Consider the following 20,694-nt stretch of genomic DNA (forward strand, 5'->3'; position numbering starts at 1 on the left):
TGATTGTGTGTCATGGCATGTGTGAGGGTAGAGGACAACTTGTGGGAATCAATCCTGTCCTTCTACCATGTGGGTCCTAGGGGGCGAACTCAGTCTGTTAAGTTTGACAGCAGGCATCTCTACTAGCTGAGATGTATTGTTTGCTGGTCCACACACGGCTTCTTTTATACACATATGCCTGTAAGATTTATCCAAGTTGCTAAGTGGATTAGCAGTTCATTCATATTTGGAGCCAGACAGATTTTTAACTCTGATCATGATTGTGGGAGATAAGTCTTTGGTTTCTTTATAAAGTGGGATTAACAAGTTCTACTTTGCAATATTTTTATGAATTAAATGAATTAGTGTACATGAGCATCTAGCATATTTCCCTACATATAACTGTATGCATTAAACAGCTGGTTTTATCCCCTTCAAAAATGACAGTGTTTTAAAACTGTCTCTTTGTTTAAGACAAGGCTGTCGCTGGTCTGGAACTCTGTATTAGACTAGGCTGGCCTTGAAATCAACAGAGATCCACCTGCCTCTGACTCCTGAATATTTAGATTAAAGGTATGTGCCACCATGCCCAGCTTTTTGCATCCTCTCTATGACCTGTTATTGCACTTTCCCCACAGAACCAACTGTGGCTTAACTACATCAACTATCAGCTGTCTCTTAAGATTGGCATTCTACATAAACCAAGTATGTTGTTCCTGAGATGCCCTTGGAGACAGATCTGAAGCAAAGGAGAAACTGGCTATGTATAAAACAGTGTTGTCACATCATCTTCAGGTCCTTTAGTACCTCCTGTCAAATATTCCTATGGATGTCACAAATATTCTGACAGAGCTTGGGAGTTCTAAGAAGTATGTGTGTATACTTGTCCATACCATGAAAAATTTTAGTTTCTACAACACTCAAAGACAGTTATTTCTGCTTTTATCATGCTCATTTTGCAAACAAGAAAGCTTAAACCTTGCACAAACTAAAGACACATCATTAGAAAATATCAGAACTACAGTTCAAATCCAGTTGTGATCTCAAGCTGCCTCTTACAAACCCCATTAGAACTGGCTATGTGAGCCAGGCAGTACACACCTTTAATCCTAGCACTTGGAAGGCAGAGGCAGGCACATCACTGTGAGTTTAAGGCCAGCCTAGTCTATAGTTCCAGGACAGCTAAAGCTATACAGAGAAACTCTGTCTTGAAAAAAACAAAACAACAAAAAACAAAAAGAAAAAAAAGAAAAGAAAAAGAAAAAGAACTGGCTGTGTGTTTGAACAGGGTGATTTCAGAATTCATTTCTTTTCTTGCACTACTTACTCTGGCATTGCTTTAGAAACTTAATTACTTTATAGGAATGGGTTGCAAGCAAAGATAAACAGCAGCTTATGATGCCACCGCCTTTTTAAAAGAAGTCAGATCTTCAGTAAGTGAACGTCTGAAGTCACCTTTGAAAGAAGTGTTTCTTTATCACAGATACTTTCACTGGAAAGGAGCATTGTCCAGCAGATCTGTGCTCTAATGTTGGGTGGCAACAGGGTAAATTCAAGAAATAAGGAACCAAACAAGCATTAGACATCATTCTAACTTACATTTCCAAAATCTAGGGACCTTGATATATAAAGTCATAAACCAGCAACTTGAATGGTATTTCGAAACTTAAACATTACACCAGTGCTAGGTAGGCAGTTTGAGTGGACTAAAGGAAGCATTTTCCCCAGTGCTGGGAATTGGACTCAGGGCCTTGAACATGTGGGGCAAGTGCTCTACCATGGGCTACAGATGTCTATCTAGTCCAGCAACACTTTTTGGAAAAATTAAAGGAAATGTGATTTTACTGTGGCATATGCCTTTAATCCTGGCACTTGGGAGGTAGAGGCAGGCAGATCTCTATGAGTTCGAGGCCAGCTTGGTCTACATAGTGAATTCCAAGACAGCCAGGGCTACACTTGTCTTGGGGAAAAACAAAAACAAAAACAAAAACAAAACCCTGTGGTTTTAGCTAGGTACAGTGGTTCACAGCTATAATTATAACTCTTAGAGGATGGGCAGAAGGACTGTCATGAGTTTGAGGCCAGCCTATGTAATAGAGTAAGGCTCTGTCTTGAAAGAAAGGAAGGAAGAGAAGGAAGGATTTCATGAAGGATAACAATAAATCAAGACATGTCAAGCCAAGCAGCTTCCAGTGAGCCATATAATGAGTCTTATAATTTTAGTTTAACCAAATAAACCTTAGCACATTTCTTCCTTAAAAAGTGAGACTGGAACTTTGGCTGAAGTTACTAAGGCTTCTGTGCCATCAAGCACACAGACTCACAAAAAATCTTTTTTAATAGGTTTTAATTACAACAATCAAAATAGTTAAATGCTATATGAATAATGAGGCATCTCTTTTCACATGAAAACAAAATAGTTCAATGCTAACAAACTCCAAGTAAACCATACATGAATCTGATGTCTAACTCAGGATTAGTTGAGGAGATGTGGTCTCTCAAAGTGCGGTGAGTCTCTGTCTGTGAGTCTTCATATCTCTAAACAGCCGGAAGCAAACTAACTATCTTACCTTCAGGACTATCCTGTCTTTAGAGCAGAAATTGTTTTTCCTATATCCTAACCTAAACATTAAAAGATAAAAACAAAACATTTAAAATCAAAGGCCAATGATTCCTGAACTTAAATTACTCTATAAATTCATGCTTTATTTTTGTGTTGAATATTAGAATTATTCCTCACTAAATACCAACATTTGTTTTGCTTCACTTAATATTAAGGTTTATAAACCTAGAACCCACTTAAATTTGTTCATGGTTCAATCACAGAAAAGGTCTAATTTGTTTCAATCTTGGCTATGGTTTCTTTGTAACCCATTTTCCCCACAAATACGTCCGTGTGTGTGTGTGTGTGTGTGTGTGTGTGTGTGTGTGTGTGTGTGTGTGTGTGTGTGTTGGGGGAGATGGGGTTAAACTTATTTAGTAGCTTAAATTCTTTGAATCAAAAAGACAACTCAAGCTAGATGTGGTAGCACATGCCTTTAATCCCAGCACTTGGGAGGCAGAGGCAGGTGGATCTCTGTGAGTTGGAGGCCACACTAGTGTTTATAGTAGTTCCAGGAACAAAACAAAAAACAACAAATATAGTATACACTGTAATTCCAAGCTAGCCTGGAAGTTAATGTGTGTGGTGTTTTCTAATTTGGGGTCAGGCCTTGTGTAAGTCATAACTGTGGAGTATAATTTTCAAACCTCCAAGTCAAATTTTGTAAAAATGGACTCCTAAGTGATTCTAACACACCGTGAAGCTGTAAAGCACTGATCTCAATAGTGAAAATATAAGATTCCTAAGAGGCATAAAGAGAATCTATAAAAAGAAAGCAAAGCAATGAAAACATAACTTAGGATCTCTTGTGACCCTTTCAGCAAGATTGTGTGGAATGAGTCTGCCAATAGGTATTTCAGAGTACCACACTGTGCTTTCTGCTCTTCAGAGTTTGGCATAAAACTGCAGCTGAATTCTGTACCCTCTAAACTCACTGTTGTTCTCAACTGAGTCACAGAAGCAGGTCTGGTAAATAGTTTCCCCCAAACACCAATTTCACTTACATTATCATGTTTAAAAAAACACAACATCTTCAATTCCCGGAAGACTCTTTTGCAAGAGACCAGATTCTGGAAGACGTTGGGCATCTTTTTGAGTGCTACTCTCTTTCCATCTCTTGGATCTGTTACTGACCTAAAGAAGCAATATTTGGGGGGAAAAGGAGGGAAAAAGAGAAATCAATTCTAAACCTCATTCTCCAATGTTTCAGAGATCATGACAAATATTTTGTATCTTAAAAAACACTCATTATCAAGTCCACATAATAATGCTAAAAGGCTTCAGTGCAAAAAGATACATACAAAGAGAATGTCTTCTAACCACCCAACTCATCTGTCGTGTTTTTAAAGGAAACCTTATCTGAAGCCAAATATGGTGACACTGGTTTGTAATTCCAGAATTTAATATGAGGTTGAGGCAGGAGGATGGTGAGTTTGAGGAAGACCTTGTCTCAAAGAGCTCATATATTCTTTCTCCCTCCCCCGACTCCCTCTCATTTACATTTCTGTGAAGACTCTACATCACTTCATCCATCTGAGGTAAGAACATTAGTGGTAAAGCTGTTCTGAAGACTGAGCAAAGCAACAGCACAGGACAACATGATCAAATAAAATCTTACTGCATTCTATTTTCAGAACCATTTTCAAGATCGAAAAGATATTCAAATACAATTTATATAACTTGATTTCTCATACAGATGCCCATCTGTAATTACTACAGTGATGTCCCCTCCTCAGAAGTCTGAGTGATAGCTTGGGGGTCCTGAATGGTGACCCTCTTTGCTTCCACACTCTTGTCGCATGACTTGTCCTTATGGTACAGCCTCTCTAACAGCTCAGCATTCCCTTCCACCTCACAGCCTTCTAACCACCTGTAGAACCATGTCCCTGTATGTCTCATGTATGTCTCATGTTTGAAACAGTTCATTCATTGGCTATTTGGCAACTGTTGTCTCAGAAAATGCTGCTTCTTTCTGTCCCTTGTCCACCCTGCTGGTCACTTTCAGTTCTTGCTCTCATCACCCTGTGCTTTAGGTACCTCTTCCTAGGCTCAGGTCATTTAAAACTGAGACCCATGTGCCATCAAGGGCCTTTATCCAAGTTACTAATTAAATCTTAGAACAGGATTGCAGATTTGCTCTCAGCAGCTAAATACAGTACTAGAAATCATTTATGGGACTGACAGCCAATCATAATCTTGGGTACAGTTATCTGATTAATTACTCATTCAATTAACTACAATCACTCAATTTCCTTATCCTGTTTGCACAAAAATCAGATGACCATCAAATTCTGCCTTCCTGAAAATGAAGCATCCCCATTATCTACCTGTCTGTCTAAGATTCACACTGAACTCCTTCATCTTAATGGCCCTATTCAGTGTTCATGAGTCTTAAGGGATGCATGCTCATATTTGTAAACACTGATCTTAGTCCTACTGACTGAAAATTTGGTAAAACAAGCAGTCACATTCAATTTACATTTTTTAAAAATAGGGTCTCATGATGTAGGCTAGGCTGGCAGTGATTCTCCCACCTCAGCTCTCTAAGTGCAAGGATGCACACAAAACCTGTTCTTGCCTTTCAGTCCTGGAGCTCAAATCCAGGGCTCTGTGCATGCCAGGCAGGAGCCCTCCCACTAAGCTACATCTCTAGTCTGGGTTTCCAACAGCTTGAAATGTAGCTAAATTAATCCAATGATTGCTATTATAGATTGTTGCACAGGAAATAAAAAGCAAAATCTATATCACCACTTAAAATCCTTATAAAGTCAGAGAGTAAAATAGGAGAAACCAAATGTAAGTTACAGTCAGACTATTAACTGAAAGCTATTTTTCCCTTTTCAACATAGTACTTCTATATCTAGTACAAGATTAAAATGGCAATAAAATAAAAAGGAAGGAAAATTTTGGATCAAACTTGTATTTGAGTCTGTTCCGGCTCCTTTAGGTAGAACAGTTACTTATGCCTTTGTACTGCTACCATTTTTTGAAGAATACAGGTCAGTCACTTCATTTGTTTTTCTCCGGTGTTTTCCCATTAAGAGTCAGGTTATGCACTGCTGACAAGGAAGTGCCTTTGGAGGACATCCTATTAGGAGGCACACGGTGTCACTACTGCTAATAATGCTAGTCACTGCATTGAGACGTCTCCAGGTAAATCTAGTCCTCATCACACTTGTCAGCATCCAATGACAATTTTTACCTAAATCAATTGTTATCATGATGGTTGCTTTGATTATTTTAGTATCTTTAGCAACCCAGTCCAATAAATACCAGTTTAAAAGTGAATAGCAAGGGTTTCATAATGTTCTTCCTAGCCTGACCTATTCTACTGGTCACCCTGTTGTGGTAAGAAAAGCTATTTTCAGGTGAACCCACACTGTAAACACTTAGGCTCAAAGCTACTATGTGTCTCCTGTAACAGTTTTAAGGTAAAAGTCACAAAGCAGCATTTACTCTTATTCATGAGGAATACTGTCAAGCCTGTGGCTGGTAACAATGTAACTCTGATGAATGTGAATGGCAGAGCAGGAATTCACACCATGTTGAGTTTGTTCACTTAACTGGAGGCAGCAGATACTTCACTTCTGTACAAACAGGCGACCGTGGAAGAACAATGTAGGAATTCCTTTATTTGCTGTATTATTCAAAGGCTTGCTGTACTTAGTTTTTCTGCATGGCAATGTCCTGGCTATTCCAGTTGCACCTGTTAATGAGTCTCCACAGCTACAGATAAACACTTAGGGCGCCTTTCTTTATTTTGGGAAAAAGGAGCCATTTTTAGAACTATAATTCACTGAGCGGTCAGTCATTTTCCCTGCTAAATACTAGATGCCCGAAATAGCGCACTGGCCTATTCACATGGTTGACCTCCTAGAAGCATTCCCGTTGTATTGGTGTATGGAACCTCCTAAGTTTTAAATTAGTATTTGACTCATTTATTCATTAATTTCTTCTTCCTCTCCCTCTATCCTTCCTTCAATGGTCTCGTGTATCCCAGGTTAGCCTTGAACTTGCTAAGTAGTTGATGACCTAGAATTTCTGATCCTCTTTCCTCTCTATCTTCTGATTATAGGCATGTGTCATCATGCCTGGTTTCTGTGGAGCTGAGGAATTGAACTCATGGCCTTATGCAAACTAAGCAAGCACTCTATCAACATAACTACATCACAAACCCAATACTTGATTTTTCAAGCACCATGATAAAAATTAAAAAGGTTGAGAAAGAATCATTCTTTGCATCTGTCCAAATTCTATCTACTTCTTTGCACTTAGGACACAAGATCAGGTGTTTTTGAAAGTCAGAAGAGCCCACCAGCCATAGTTCAGAGTCAGAGATTGTCAAAAAAAAAAGTACAGCCACAAAGCAGAGAGCTTTGGAGATCTGCTGTGGTCACTCTTTCTTAATCCAGGCAACCTGGACAATGTCACATAGCTGCTTTAGTTATGGACAAACGCAAAGGCTAGAAGGAACAAAGCTGAAATTTATCCCTGGGGATACTTTCCTGGGCATCAAAATGCCACTTATGACACTGTTAAACCAGAAAAATTTAAAAACTATTGTTTAAATATCACTGAGCTGGTTGGTGAGACTCTCCAAGAAACTGTTATACTCTTCATTCATTTTTATGTGTAGAACCTTTTTTTATGCAGCACTCTTAAAGTTTATCTTTCTGATACAGGCTTTTAGCCACTCAAATCAAATAATTTATAATGAAAACACTTCAACTTGGGTTAACAAAATGAAGTCCTTTTAATTCTACTAATGCTACAGGGGACATTTTGGTGCTGGAAAAGTCTCATTCCCACCAGCGTGGTAGTTACAGAGGTCTGTACTTACTAAAAACCACGGAGCCCAGCATTCTATGTATTGCTTCTGTACAAGTGTAAACTACGTAACTGAAAATTAATTTTTTCCTTTGAGATAAGGTCTATGTAGCTCTGGCTGGCTGAAACCTATGTAGACCAGGCTGGCCTTGGACTCAGAGATCCCCAGCCTCTGCCTTGACAGTGCTGGGATTAGAGGTGTGTGCTACCATGCCAGGCTTGGTTTTAAATTTTTAAAAAAGATTTATTTTTTTTTTATTTTATGTGTATGAATGTTTGTCCTGCATGTATGTATATACACTATGTGCATGCCTGGTGCCCAGAGGCCAGCAGAGAGTGCCAGCGGGTCCCTTAGAGTCTTGGGTGTTTTAAGTTTCCAAGTGGGTACTCAGAACCAAACCTGAGCGCCCTGCAAGAGGGCCTCTTACTTGCTGAGCCACCTCTCTTATCCAACCCTCGTCCTTTTTGGAGGATGTCATCGTGGATGTCCTGGAACTTACTATGTAGATCAGGCTAGCCTTGAACTCACAGAGATGCACCTGCCTCTGCCTCTGCCTCTCAGGTGCTGCATGCACCACCACACCTTGCCAAAAAAGCTTTTGAAACAAACTAAATTTCCTAGCCTCCCCCCAAAAAAAAGCATTTCAGCTTGAAATATGCACAGTAATTTCTTTTAAAAAGATGATCCATTATTTTTCTCACATACATATATCTACATTAGCCCAATGGATTTGACATTTTTCTTACTATGCTGAAGGTTCATTCTGCAGAGAGGATTAGGCTGTATCTTTTCTGAGTTTTGGTAGAATTTCAAAGGAATTTGCTTGCTTAAAAAAATAAACATTTCTTCATCATTACACAAGAACATGCTATTAAAAAGCATTCCACAGGAGAGAGCTGTCAGCAGAATTTAAGACTACAGTCCCACCCCTGATCTAATCACAATCTTCCAACTTCTTCCATTGTGAAGCAAAATGCTGAAGCAGCTTCAATATAGATGTGCTTCAGGTTTTTAATTAGTTAGCCTGTTAAAAATAACAAAACAAAAAAATACTGTAAAGACAAGAAGCAAGACCTCCAGCTGTGGCAAACTGAAGAGGTCAGCAAATCATCTGCTGAGAACAAGCAGAAAGCCAGACAACATGGAAAAGAATGGTGCAGGACTCTAGAAAATGGCCAGCATCAAGTGACAAATTCACAGGTCTTTATGAAAAATGACTGAAATGTGAGGAAGAATGTGGAGGTCACTAGCACTGCTGAGCAGGGACAGCGAAAACCTGCATCTCTACCCTAAGGCAACGAACAGGCCATAAGTGAAGAGTGGAAATCAACAGCCAGTGGACCTGTGTGCTAAGGCATCAAATGCCGCTGAGAAGGGCAGAGAAGGTGAACATTCCTGCCAGCCCCAGGAGGCTGTGCCCCCAGATGAACACAAACCAGGAAATCAACAAAGACATTCTGCTTTCTAATCTCAACACATCCCTGGAGGACTGGAGGCTGAGTACATGCTCAAAGAATACCAGAGAAGGCCCAAACTCTCCACATATGTCAGGCTGACTCCGAGCTTCCTGAGTGTGAGGAAAAGGAGGAAAGTGCTAAGGCCATACTCAGACCAAAAGAAAGCAGTGGCTCAGCAGTTAGGAGCCCTGGCTGCTCTTCCAGAGGACCCAGGTTTGATTCCCAGTATCCACATGGGGGCTCACAGCTATCTGTAACTCCAGTTCCAAGGGATCTGATCCCTTTTCTAGCCTCCACAGGCACTAGGCACACATGTGGTGCACAGACATACATGCGCGCAAAACACTCATTCATAAAAAACAGAAATTTAAAAATAAATATAAAAATAAAACCAAATAAGATAAACACAAAGAGATCTACACATAGACACTTCACTGTCAAACAGATCAAGGTGAAAAAGGAATACCTGAAATAACAAGGAGATATTAATAAGTAACCAGAAACAACAGAAGCCAGACAGCAGTAACTGCCTTGAGTGTCAGAAGAGAATTTGTACTCTGTGCTTTTAAATTGTGTTAAGACTGTGAAAGACTATGGGATTTTTAAAGTTAGCTTAAATGCAGTTTGCATTATGACATATTATGATATGACAAGCCTGTGAGGGGCCAAGAAGAGGAATGCGATGGTTTGATTGAGAATGGCCTCCATTGGCTCATGTCTGAATACTTGGTCCCAGTTGATGGAACTGTTTAGGAAGGATTAGGAGGTGTGGCAATATTGAAGGAGGTGTGTCACCAAGGGTGGGCTTTGAAGTCCCAGTTAGCTTTCTCTGTCTTGTGCTTGTAGATCAAATGTAAGCTCTTAGCCACTGCTCCAACCCCATGCCTGCCTCCCTGCTGCCATGTTCCCAGCCATCAATGATGGTCATGGACTCTAAGGGTGAACCCCAGATTAAATGTTTTCTTTTAAAAGCTGCCTTGGTCATGGTGTTTTGTCATGACAATAGAAAAGTAACTACGACAGGCTCCAGCCCAATGCACAGGTGTGAGTACATATACAAAATCCACAGATAAGAAAACAATTGACCGCTGGGCAGTGGTAGCACAGGACTTTAATTCCAGCACTCAGGAGGCAAAGGCAGGCAGATCTCGGTGAGTTAGAGGCAAGCCCAGTCTACAGAGTGAGTTCCAGGACAGCTAGGACTGTTTCACAGAGAAACCCTGTCTTCAAAACTAAACAAAACAAATGACAAAAACCTGACAATACCTAAAGCACTCTACATCTTACTACAGATATACTTGTTCATCTATGTTCATTGCTGCTCAATGCATAATATCCATAAATTGGAAATAGCCTAGACACCCATCAATTGATGGATAATGAAAATGTGGTCTATTTACATAATGAAATATTACTAAGCTATTAAGAAAAATGAGCCGGACGGTGTTGGTGCACACCTTTAGTCCCAGCACTTGGGAGGCAGAGGCAGACAGATCTCTGTGAGTTCGAGGCCAGCCTGGTCTACAAAGTGAGTTCAGGAGAGCTAGGACTGTTACACAGAGAAATCCTGTCTTGAAAAAAAAAAAAAAAGAAAGAAAGAAAAAAAAATGAAATTATGAAATCTTCAGGTAAACAATCATCTCCAAGTCAGACCTAAGACACAAAATGACAAATTTTGCATGCTTTTTCTTATATATGGATGTTACATGTGTGCTACAATACAAATAGCCAAAATGTTACATATCAAGCAGGGGACCAGGGGGAAGGAAGGGTTCCATGAGGAAATGGAAATAGAACATAGACTGTAGAGTCAAGGGGATTAACTGGAGAGTTAAGAAGGATTAACTGGAGAGGAGGATGGGAGATGGGGATGTGGACAGGGACTTGGGGATTGCTGTGATAGGCCTGACCATGTTTTTGTTTGGAGGAGTTTGGACTTTGGTACTTTGGGTTCAGAAACTAGTGAAATGCTTTAAGTGCTGCTTAATGGGCCTTACTAGTAGGAGCATGGAAGACAGTGGTGCTGAGGATGATTTGAGTTGTAGGGGGCTGGCTCAAGAGGCTTCAGAGAAGAATTTTAGTATGTGGTCTAGAGATTTTTCTTGTGATATTTTGATGACGAATGTGGCTGCTTTTCACCCTTGTCTGAAAAGTTTGTCTGAAGCTAAAGTGGAGAGTTTTGAAGTAATTCCATTGGCAGAGGAAATCTCAAAACAGCCTAGTATAGACTCTGTTGTGTGGTTATTAGTGGTAACTTTAATGAAGATTTATAATGAAAAGGAGCAAGCTGAGCAAATAAAAATACAAAATGTACAGATTGAGAAAATCCTGTGTTCATGGAGATAAATGGATTAAGAAATGGAATAAAGGGAGTGGTGACGTCAGGGCAAGATTCCGACCTAGCTAAATTTCCGACTTGTGAAAAGGAATTAAAAAAAAGTTTAGAGCAGGGTGTGCTGGTACTGGCTTTTAATCCCAGCACTGGGAAGGCAGAGGCAAGCAGATTTCTGAGTTTGAGGCCAGCCTCGTCTATAGAGCAAGTTCCAGGACAGCTAAGCTTAGACAGTGAAGGAAAACAGAAAGTGGTGAAGATTTAATTAACGAGGGTGTCTTCTTCCAGCCCAGAAAGCAGAATAACTTGGCAACTCATTCATGTGGTTCCTCTGGCTTTAGAGTTAAGATAGAAGAAAGGGGTTACAGAATTTGCCTCCATGACTAAGGAAAACTGCTGAGGCCAGGCATGTGTCAGGGATGTCCCTAAATGGAGGCCTAAAGAGGCCAGTGCATGAAGCTGTGAAGTTGAAGCCTGGATTGCCTTGGAGACTCCAAGATGTTGGAGATTGCCAGAGGTGTGGGATACCTGCTGAGGAGAGCTGCTAACAGAGAGTGGAACCAACCCAAGAGAAAGAAGTATGATGCAGTCAAGTTGGAGATCTGAAGAGCATTTTTGACATCAGACATGGGGATACAGAGTCTGGAGTTGGCCCAGCTGGTTTTCAGCCTTGAGGTTGGACTGAATGCATTTTTGCATTATAATATGGCTACAAGCCTTTTGGAGCCAAGGAGTGGAATATGATGGTTTGACAGAAAATGGCCCCCAAAGGGAGTGGCACTATTAGAAAGTATGGCTTGGTTCGAGTAGGTATAGTTTTGTTCGAGAAAGTGTCACTGTGTCACTGTGTCAGGAAGTATCATTGTGGAGGCAGGCTTTGAGGGCTCATACATGCTTAAGCCATGCCCAGTGAGGATAGTCTACTTTCTGTTGCCTGCATATCAACATGTAGCAGCTCCTTCTCCAACACCATGTCTGCCTGAATGCTGCTATGCTCCCCACCATGCTGATAATGGACTAAACCTCTGAAAATATAAGCTGCCACCTCAATTAAATGTTTTCCTTTATAAGAGTTGCCATGGTCATGGTGTCTCTTCACAACAATAGAAACCCTAACTAAGACAGGGTAAAGGGAGGATTATGGATTTTTCAGAAAAGCCATATGAAAATCTATTACCACAGAAGCTTAATAAAATATATACATATATGAAAGGATATAAAAAGTCATCATAAAATATGAGAAAACAATGCCCCAACTAGACATCTTATGCCAACCAAGTAAAACCTCCAGTGCCAGAAATGGGTTACATCTTGTTGAGTTGTGGCCAAAGGGGCCCCATAGGCCCCCAGCCCCAAACACTACATGCCATTGCCAAGGCTCCTGGTTAAGGCCCTGTTGCTGAAGACTATCATTCATGGTGCTGGAAAGTACTCTGCACACTATCATCCAGTTGGGGGTCTCTGTGTTAATTTCCATCTACTACAAGAAGAAGCTTCTCTGATGAGGATTGAGTGATGGATGCACTTATCTATGGGTACAGCAATGTGTCATTAGGAATAATTTTATTACTGTATTCCTTTTACAGAATAGTAGAAGTAGGTTTTCCCTGAAGGCCCATCATTATCTAATTTAAGCCACTTCAGCAGTGTAAGGTATGGGTTTCACTTTTTAAAAAGTGGCTGGTTACTCCCAGAACAGTTCCGTACCACTGTTGCACCAGTATAATTTGCAGGCACATCACTATCATAGGCGGCAGGATTTGTTGTGGGTATCTATGACGACTTTTCTGCTCTGGTCATGTGGAAAATGCCTTCCAGCATCATGAACACTAGTCGGTAAAGGTGAGCTTTAGTTGGGCAGCAGCTCAATTTCTTCATGTTCAATGTCATAAGTAGGCTGTGTCTTCGGGAGGTTTTGGTGTAAGATGTCTAGTTGGGACGAGAGCAATACCCACACTCTTAACTGCTGAGTCATCTCTCCAGCCCCTGAGCAAAGTAACTATTAATAGCAGACTTCTAGAGATGATTAAAAAGTAATTCAAGCCACTTCTATTTTGATAAAAAAAAATATAGTTCAAGTTATTAAAAAGTGAAGAGGACAGGAAGTGAGGAAAATTTTAAAAATGCAGACAACAGAAAACAAAACTTCAGTATATCACTAATTACCTTAAAGATTCATAACCTGGAACCTCCAATTAAAAAAAGAAAAGGGCAGGAGGCAGGGGGTAGACTAGCTGGGCATGTAAGCACACACCTGTAACTCAGGAGGCAGAGGCAGAAGAGCAGAAAGTCTAGTACATACCAAGACCCTGCTGGAAACAAACAAACAAAAAGACAAAGACTGTCGAATCTTTTCAACATAAATAATGCCCACCTACACGCTGTCAAAAGAGACACTTTAAACATAGTCAGGTAAAAATTAAATGAAAAAAACAACAACAACAAAAAAAAAAACTAAGTAAAAAACAAGCCTGAGACAAGAATGCTTATGTTAAAATTAGATGAAATAGATTTCAAGAGAAAGTTTTTGGAAGAAATAAGGCCATTTTATATACATAAAAAGGTAGCTAATGAGCAAGACCTAGCAGTTACATGTATACAAACATGTATACTGGGATATCTATCCAATGTGAAAGGATCAAAATAAGTAACTAAATAAAAGGCACACAGTCGGGGAAAAGTTAAATGGTCCTCATTGACAGATGATATGCATGATAATACACATAACAAATCCTGAGAGACGTATTAAAAAAAGCTGGTGAATTAATAAAATATACCAATCTATCAATCTATAAATTATAACTGCGTCTCTACAAACTAGCTGTGAACAAATAGTTAAAAAAATTAAATTCCATTTATAATAAAAAGCATGAAAAACAAATACACTTAAGTTCAGGGAAGATACAAAGCTTACACTGCTTAGAATGACAAAGAGAAGGGGCTGGGATGTGCTCAGTGGGCAGAGTCCTGCCTAGTGAGTGTGAGGCCAGGCTGGCACATATCAAGTTCATGTCTCAAGAGGAAAAAAATATCAGTTAAACAGTTAACCTCTTCAGAACCGATATCTAGACTAAATTACTTTCGCCTTACCGTCCAACTAGTGAAGTCAAACTAACGGGATGACCAGAGAGAGAAAAAGGTCTGAGCCTCCTGCTTTACACTACACACAAATCAATTTAAAGTTGACTACAAATCTAAAAGTTGTGAGTGTAGCCGGGCGGTGGTGGCGCACACCTTTAATCCCAGCACTCGGGAGGCAGAGGCAGGTGGATTTCTGTGAGTTCGAGGCCAGCCTGGGCTACCAAGTGAGTCACAGGAAAGGCGCAAAACTACACAGAGAAGCTCTGTCTCGAAACCCCCCCCCCCAAAAAAAAAAGTTGTGAGTGTAAAAACTGCAACCATTTAATTTTCAGAAGGAAGAGGAAAACAAAAATGCACAGAAAACATTTTGTGTCTTCAAGCTAACAAAGTTTCTCACCAGGACCCAAAGAAGCTAGTGTGTGTGTGTGTGTGTGTGTGTGTGTGTGTGTGTGTGTGTGTGAGAGAGAGAGAGAAAGAGAGAGAAAGTGTGTGTGTGTGTGTGTGTGTGTGTGTGTGTGTACGTACATAATACATGATGAAGTTGAGTTTTTAAGATTAAAAATTTGCTCATCCAAAGACATTGTTAAAAAAATGAAATGGCAAGCTTCTAAATGACAGTATTTTTAACTATCTAACTATCATATCTAACAAGGACTTTATCCAGAATTACTAACAGTCTAATTCAAAATGGGCAAAAATTTTGTACACATTTGCAGATGGTCAATAAACAAGGAAACAAACAAAATCCAACAGGACTAGCCAGACAAATGGAAATTAAAACACAGCAAAATGCCACTACACATGCACAGGACTGGTGACAGTTAAAAACACTACTGCCATGTTTACCTCTACTAATACTACATTTCTGAGTGTATTCATGTTCCCCTGTTCCCAAGTCATGAGTTCATGGGAGAGAAAAAAAAAAGACTAAAAAACAAGTGGCAATAAGGATGTGGAGCATTTTGATTTTTCATCCATTGCTAGTGGGGATGTCAAGTGTACAGACACTTTGGAAAGCAATATGGCAGTATTGTACAGAGTTAAATACATATATTCATGTGATCTAGCATTGCTATTCCTAGGGAGTCACCCAATAGCTATTAAGCTTAAAGATCTGTGTGCAAAAAGCAAGCCAAAAATTCAGCACAATCCAGACTCATCAAGTAACCAGTTGACAAATTTTAGCATAACTATATTGTAGACTATAACTCAGTAATATACACAGCTGTCTTTCGTTCATGTATATAGCCACGTACGTGCATTTCCACATGACTGTAGGTGCTTTTGTACCATGCGCATGTGGAAAGCTGGAGGACATCCTTTGCTGAAGACTTCACATTCCATCTAATTTGAAACAGGGTACCTTGTTTGCAGCTGTAAACACTAAGCTAGTTGGCTAGTGAGTGTTGAGGGATTCTTGTCTTTGTTTCCCATCTGTGTGGGACCTGCAGGTGTGCATTACTGTACATGGCTTTACATGAAATCTGAGGACCAAAATTCAGATCGTGTTAATTGTACCAAGCACTTTACCAACCGAGTCATCTCCCAGGTCCTTCCTTTTTTTTTTTTTTTTGGACAGGATCTCCTGTAGCTCAGGCTAGCCTTTAACTTACTATGCAGCCAAGAATAACCTTGAATTCTCAACCCCCTGCCTCTTTCTCCTACATGCTGTATTATAGGCATGTACCACAGTGATCAGTTTACAGAGTGCTAGGGCTCAAATCCCAGGCTTCCAGTATGCTAGGCAATCACTCTACCAACTGAAATATATTCCTAGCCTCATTCTATCTATGTCTTGATTGTGGTGATGACCGCACATTTATACCTAGTTACCAAAATTAATTAAACTGTATCCTTGAAATGGATAAATTCTATTGTATGTAAATAAAGGTTAATTTTAAGAGAAGGCAAAGTAAGGAAACAAAAGAAACAGTTCTCTGCAGTATTAATAAAAGGAATTAAATTGAAACTATGAGCTATTTTCTCATAGACTTGGAAAATTTATTCTAATGATGGAAGGTGTTAATTAGCACAATATTTTTAGAGAATAAATTGGTACTGTATACCTAGATCCTTTAAAAAAAAAAAGACTGGAACTTCTGACCTAGCAATGCTATTTCTGGGCACTCTAACTACAGAAACAATCAAATCAAATGAGACTTATGCAAGAGTGGCACTGAAAAGCTTTCTCTAGTTGTGATAAATAGTTGAGGAGGAAAAAAACCTTGTATGCCCAAATTAGACGTTTGCTTAAATAACAAGATATCCGTCATTAACATATGTGTGTCCTTGTGAGGAATGGAGATGCTAAACTTTTGTCAACTAGTACAGCAGACCTCACAGAAAAAGAAGAAAGGACTGTGCCCGTGATTAAATCTTGGTGAATTTTAAACACCAAACAGTATCTGTAATCTCAGCACAAAAGAGGCTGAGTTCATTTCCTATCTGAGGGAATTATAAGGAGTTATAAGTAATTACTATTAGAAGAAAATTCTTAATTCCTGCCCCCTTTAGCCTACCATGAACACACAAAGCTATAATTTCTGCTTATTTATTATGATAAATGATGTTGCACTCGGGAGGCAGGGGCAGATGGATCTTTGTGAGTTCCAACAAGCTCAGTCTACATAGTGTGACTCTATCCAAAAACAAAAACAGAAACAAAATTTCCAGCCAGGTGGTGGTGGTACAAGCCTTTAATCCCAGCTCTCGGGAGGCAGAGGCAGGTGGATCTCTGTGAGTTCAAGGCCAGCCTGGTCTAGAGAGTGAGTTCCAGAACAGCCAGGGCTACACAGAGTAACCCTGTCTCGAAAAACCACACCAAACAAAGAAGACAACAACAACAAGAACAAGATTTAGGACTTTACTCAAGTGTCATTCAAATGAACAACTTTGATTTCCAGAGCACTCTGCCCTACAAATTAAGTTGTTTCATAAGTTACTTACAGTTTGCCCTCAAACAGATATAAGTAGAAACAAGCTGTGTGTATACCTTTTAAATTAGGGTTATCTGAACTGCAATTTATCTATGAAAGGAAAATGTCACAGTGCTAGAACCAGTCATTTCTAGTTCTGAGGACGACTAATTAGTCTATTAAAAATCAGTTAATGTCTTTGAAAATTATAGAATTGGAAAGTGCAAAATGTCAAGAACAAAATATTTTGTCAACTGGCATAATGGAGTTGTAAAATAGCTCTATGGCTGAGGGGTGGGGACGGGGTCCTTATATAAAATCTTGGTGAAAAACAAATAAAACATGGTTGATCTCAAATGCAGAGAATCATGGCTTACTCATGAAATCCCATCACTCAGGAAGCTGAGGCAAGATTGCTTCTAGTTGATTCAGGCCAGCCTGGGCTACACAGTAAATTCCAGGCTAACCTGGGAAGATAAGACAAATAAATAAAGCAATAAAAAATAAGAAAATAAATAAAAACCAAGTGACATTCGCTATGAAACAAAAATGGAAATTCAATCTGTCAAGGAAACAGAGGCAACAATTTCACATGACGAGCATGTCAGTTTGAAAGTATAAAGACTTGGGTTTTATTTACCCATTGATAAATAAAACGTTAGGTATATACATACGCAAAAAGATGAAACTCACTTATTAAACTTTCTTAAATTAAAGAAGCATTTAGGAACGTGGTATATAAACTATAAATGGTAGTATAATTTAAATTTTTCCATCATCAAAAAGTAAACCCTCTACTCTAAGAATTTGTTTGGCATTTACGTGCATGAGTTATGCAGTAAAAATAAGTTACTTGGTGGGTGCACTGTTTTGTTTAAACGTGGCACAGCTTAACGGGAGCATGGGGGCAAGGGGAAGGCTCATCTTGCTACTGTGTCTCTATAAGCAACTGCTCAGGGAAGACAGTGTTTCTATTTTGTAACAGAAATGATTTTCATGGCCAATTGGTAAAGGATTTTGTCAACCATTTCCCTGACTACACTGTATGTAAAAGTAGATTCATTAGGGCTCATTTCCTTTCTTTTCAACATTTTAAATTATATTTATTTGTGAGTACGTGAGTGCGTACACACACATGCCACAGCACACATCTGAGGCCAGAGGACAACTTGGCAAGAGTTGGTTCTCCTTTTCCACCATGTGAGTTCTGGGGATCGAACTCAGGTCATCAGGCTTGGTAGCAAGTACCTTAACCTGCTGAGCCATCTTTCCCAGTCAGAGGCCTCATTTCTTTCTTTCTTTTTTTGGGGAGGGTGAGGGTGGGTGGTGAGTTTCCAGACAGGGTTTCACTGTGTAGCCAAGCTGTCCTGGATCTCACTCTGTGGACCAGAACTCAAACACACAGAGATCCACCTGCCTAGTGCTGGGATTAAAGGTATGCACCACTACCACTGAGCTTGAGGCCTCATTTCTTTACTGAGGAAAATTAAGAGTCCCAGATGCACGCACGCAGGCTTTTCCTCTGCTGCTCGGAAAAAGTCAGAATGGGGAATTACAGTAGTGCCTTCAAGATCTACATGGACTTTTTTTTTTTCCAGAGCTGAGGACCGAACCCAGGGCCTTGCACTTGCTAGGCAAGCACTCTACCACTGAGCTAAATCCCCAACACCCGCCCCCTCCCCTTTTTTTTAAAGATTTATTTTTACTTTGTGAGTTACTGCTGTCTTGTCTGCATGTATGTCTGTGCACCATGAGTAGGCAGTGTCTGTAGAGGCCAGAAGAGGGTGTCAGATCCTCTGTAAGCTGCCAGGTGGGTGCTGTGAACGGACACTGGTCCTCTGGAAGAGCAGTGCATGCTCTTAACCATTGAGTCATCTCTCCAGCTCCTCACATGGACTTCTGACAGATTTATCAATGGCTTGATAAAAAGCTTCCCTTTTGATGCTCAAGTGTCAAGTTCCCGACATTAAGGCTCTTGTATCTTTCTCAATCCAAATATAAATAGCAGATATTTCACCTCTTTCAATACTCCGTTGATTATAACTTCTACGCTTCAGAAATCTGAGGCAATACTGCAGGACTGAAAAATATTTAAGAAAGTCTCCTTTAAAAAAAAAAAAACAAACCTTAAGTCTGTACCCAATGAGTTACAGGAATAGTTCTGCAAGGTTTGGTCCCTTCTGTGTTCTAGCCTTAATCATGGTAACCAAAACTTTAAAGGTAAAAAACTTTCCTCGCTAGGAATAAGGATGTAGATACTTCCAAAAATTCTCTTCAAAAATTAGTCCCTATTTCACTGACATCTACTTGCTATTTAAACTAGATTTGCCTGAAATGTTACCACTCAATGGATTTTACCAAACTAAGTATATCACTGACCTATACAAGAACACCTGTACTGACAATTTCTGGAATGTCATTATTTAATAAAGCACAGGACATTTTTGAACCCATGAATTCTCCATTCTGGGGAAGGGGGGGAATACATGGAGGAGGAAGACAGGGTGGTAGAGAGAGTCAGTATGGCCAAAACAAACATGTACATGGAAATGTCACAGTGAAGCCCATTAGTATGTGTAATTACCAGAACTGAATAATTATAATTTTAAAGTAAAATAAAACCTAATTTAATCTTCAAAAAATATTCTCCACTCTGGCTTATGATTTTAATCTAAGTGCAACAGTTAAAACGCACAACCAAGATAAAAGGACAGGGATACATTTAGGGAGAAAGGCGGCTTTTCTATTTCTGCCAGCTATTTTAGAAAATCCTAGAATACTTAAAGTGAGTGTCTCAATGCCATCTGGCTGTACTGTTGATGTAATTCTAAGCAGCAACTTTAAAGATTTATGCAGATTTTCCTTTGCAAAAGCAGACACATTAAAAGCTATGCCAGAGCCCAATGTGGTGGCCCACACCTTTAATCCCAATGTTCGGGAGGCAGAGGCAGGTGGACTTCTGAGTTCCGGCCATCCTGGGCTACTTGGTGAGATCCTGTCTCACCCCATGCCACCATTACATAAAATAAACTTAAGTCAGACCAGCCCTGGGCATGACATGAGGGGTGATCAAACATTGTTCATTTCAACTATACAGATTGTTTAATCTTGATCAAGAAGTAGATTCTACTTGTGCCATGCTTTATTTTTTAAAATTAAAAAGAAATTCTTTTAGCCAGGTGTGGTGGCATGCTCCTTTAATCCCAGCACTTGGGAAGCAGATGCAGGCATATTTCTGTGAGTTCAAGGCCAGCCTGGTCTACACATTGAGTGCCAGTGTAGCCAGAGCTACATACTGAGACCCTGGTCTTGGGTGGGTGGGGGGGAGCACAAAATTAAAAAAATATATATTATTTTATGTGTATGGGTGCTTTGCCTGACATCTGGGTACCATGTGCATGCCTGGTGCCCACAGAGGCCAGAAGAGGAAATTGGCTCCCCTATAATTGGAATTATGGATAGTTGTGAGCCTCCATGTGGGTGCTAGGACAAGAACCCTG

General features: G+C 39.8%; 1 protein-coding gene across 1 annotated transcript in view; it reads right to left on the bottom strand.

Annotated features, from left to right (window-relative positions):
* The window catches only part of Nlk (nemo like kinase), a 131,138-nt gene that overhangs the window by 57,249 nt on the left and 53,195 nt on the right, over positions 1-20,694 (bottom strand). The window contains exon 2 of the mRNA XM_059271297.1: positions 3,586-3,715. Within this exon, the coding sequence (XP_059127280.1) occupies positions 3,586-3,715 (130 nt within the window). The remainder of the gene's footprint in view (positions 1-3,585; positions 3,716-20,694) is intronic.

This window comes from Peromyscus eremicus, chromosome 8a (genome assembly GCF_949786415.1).
Source record: "Peromyscus eremicus chromosome 8a, PerEre_H2_v1, whole genome shotgun sequence".
Lineage (NCBI taxonomy): Eukaryota > Metazoa > Chordata > Mammalia > Rodentia > Cricetidae > Peromyscus > Peromyscus eremicus.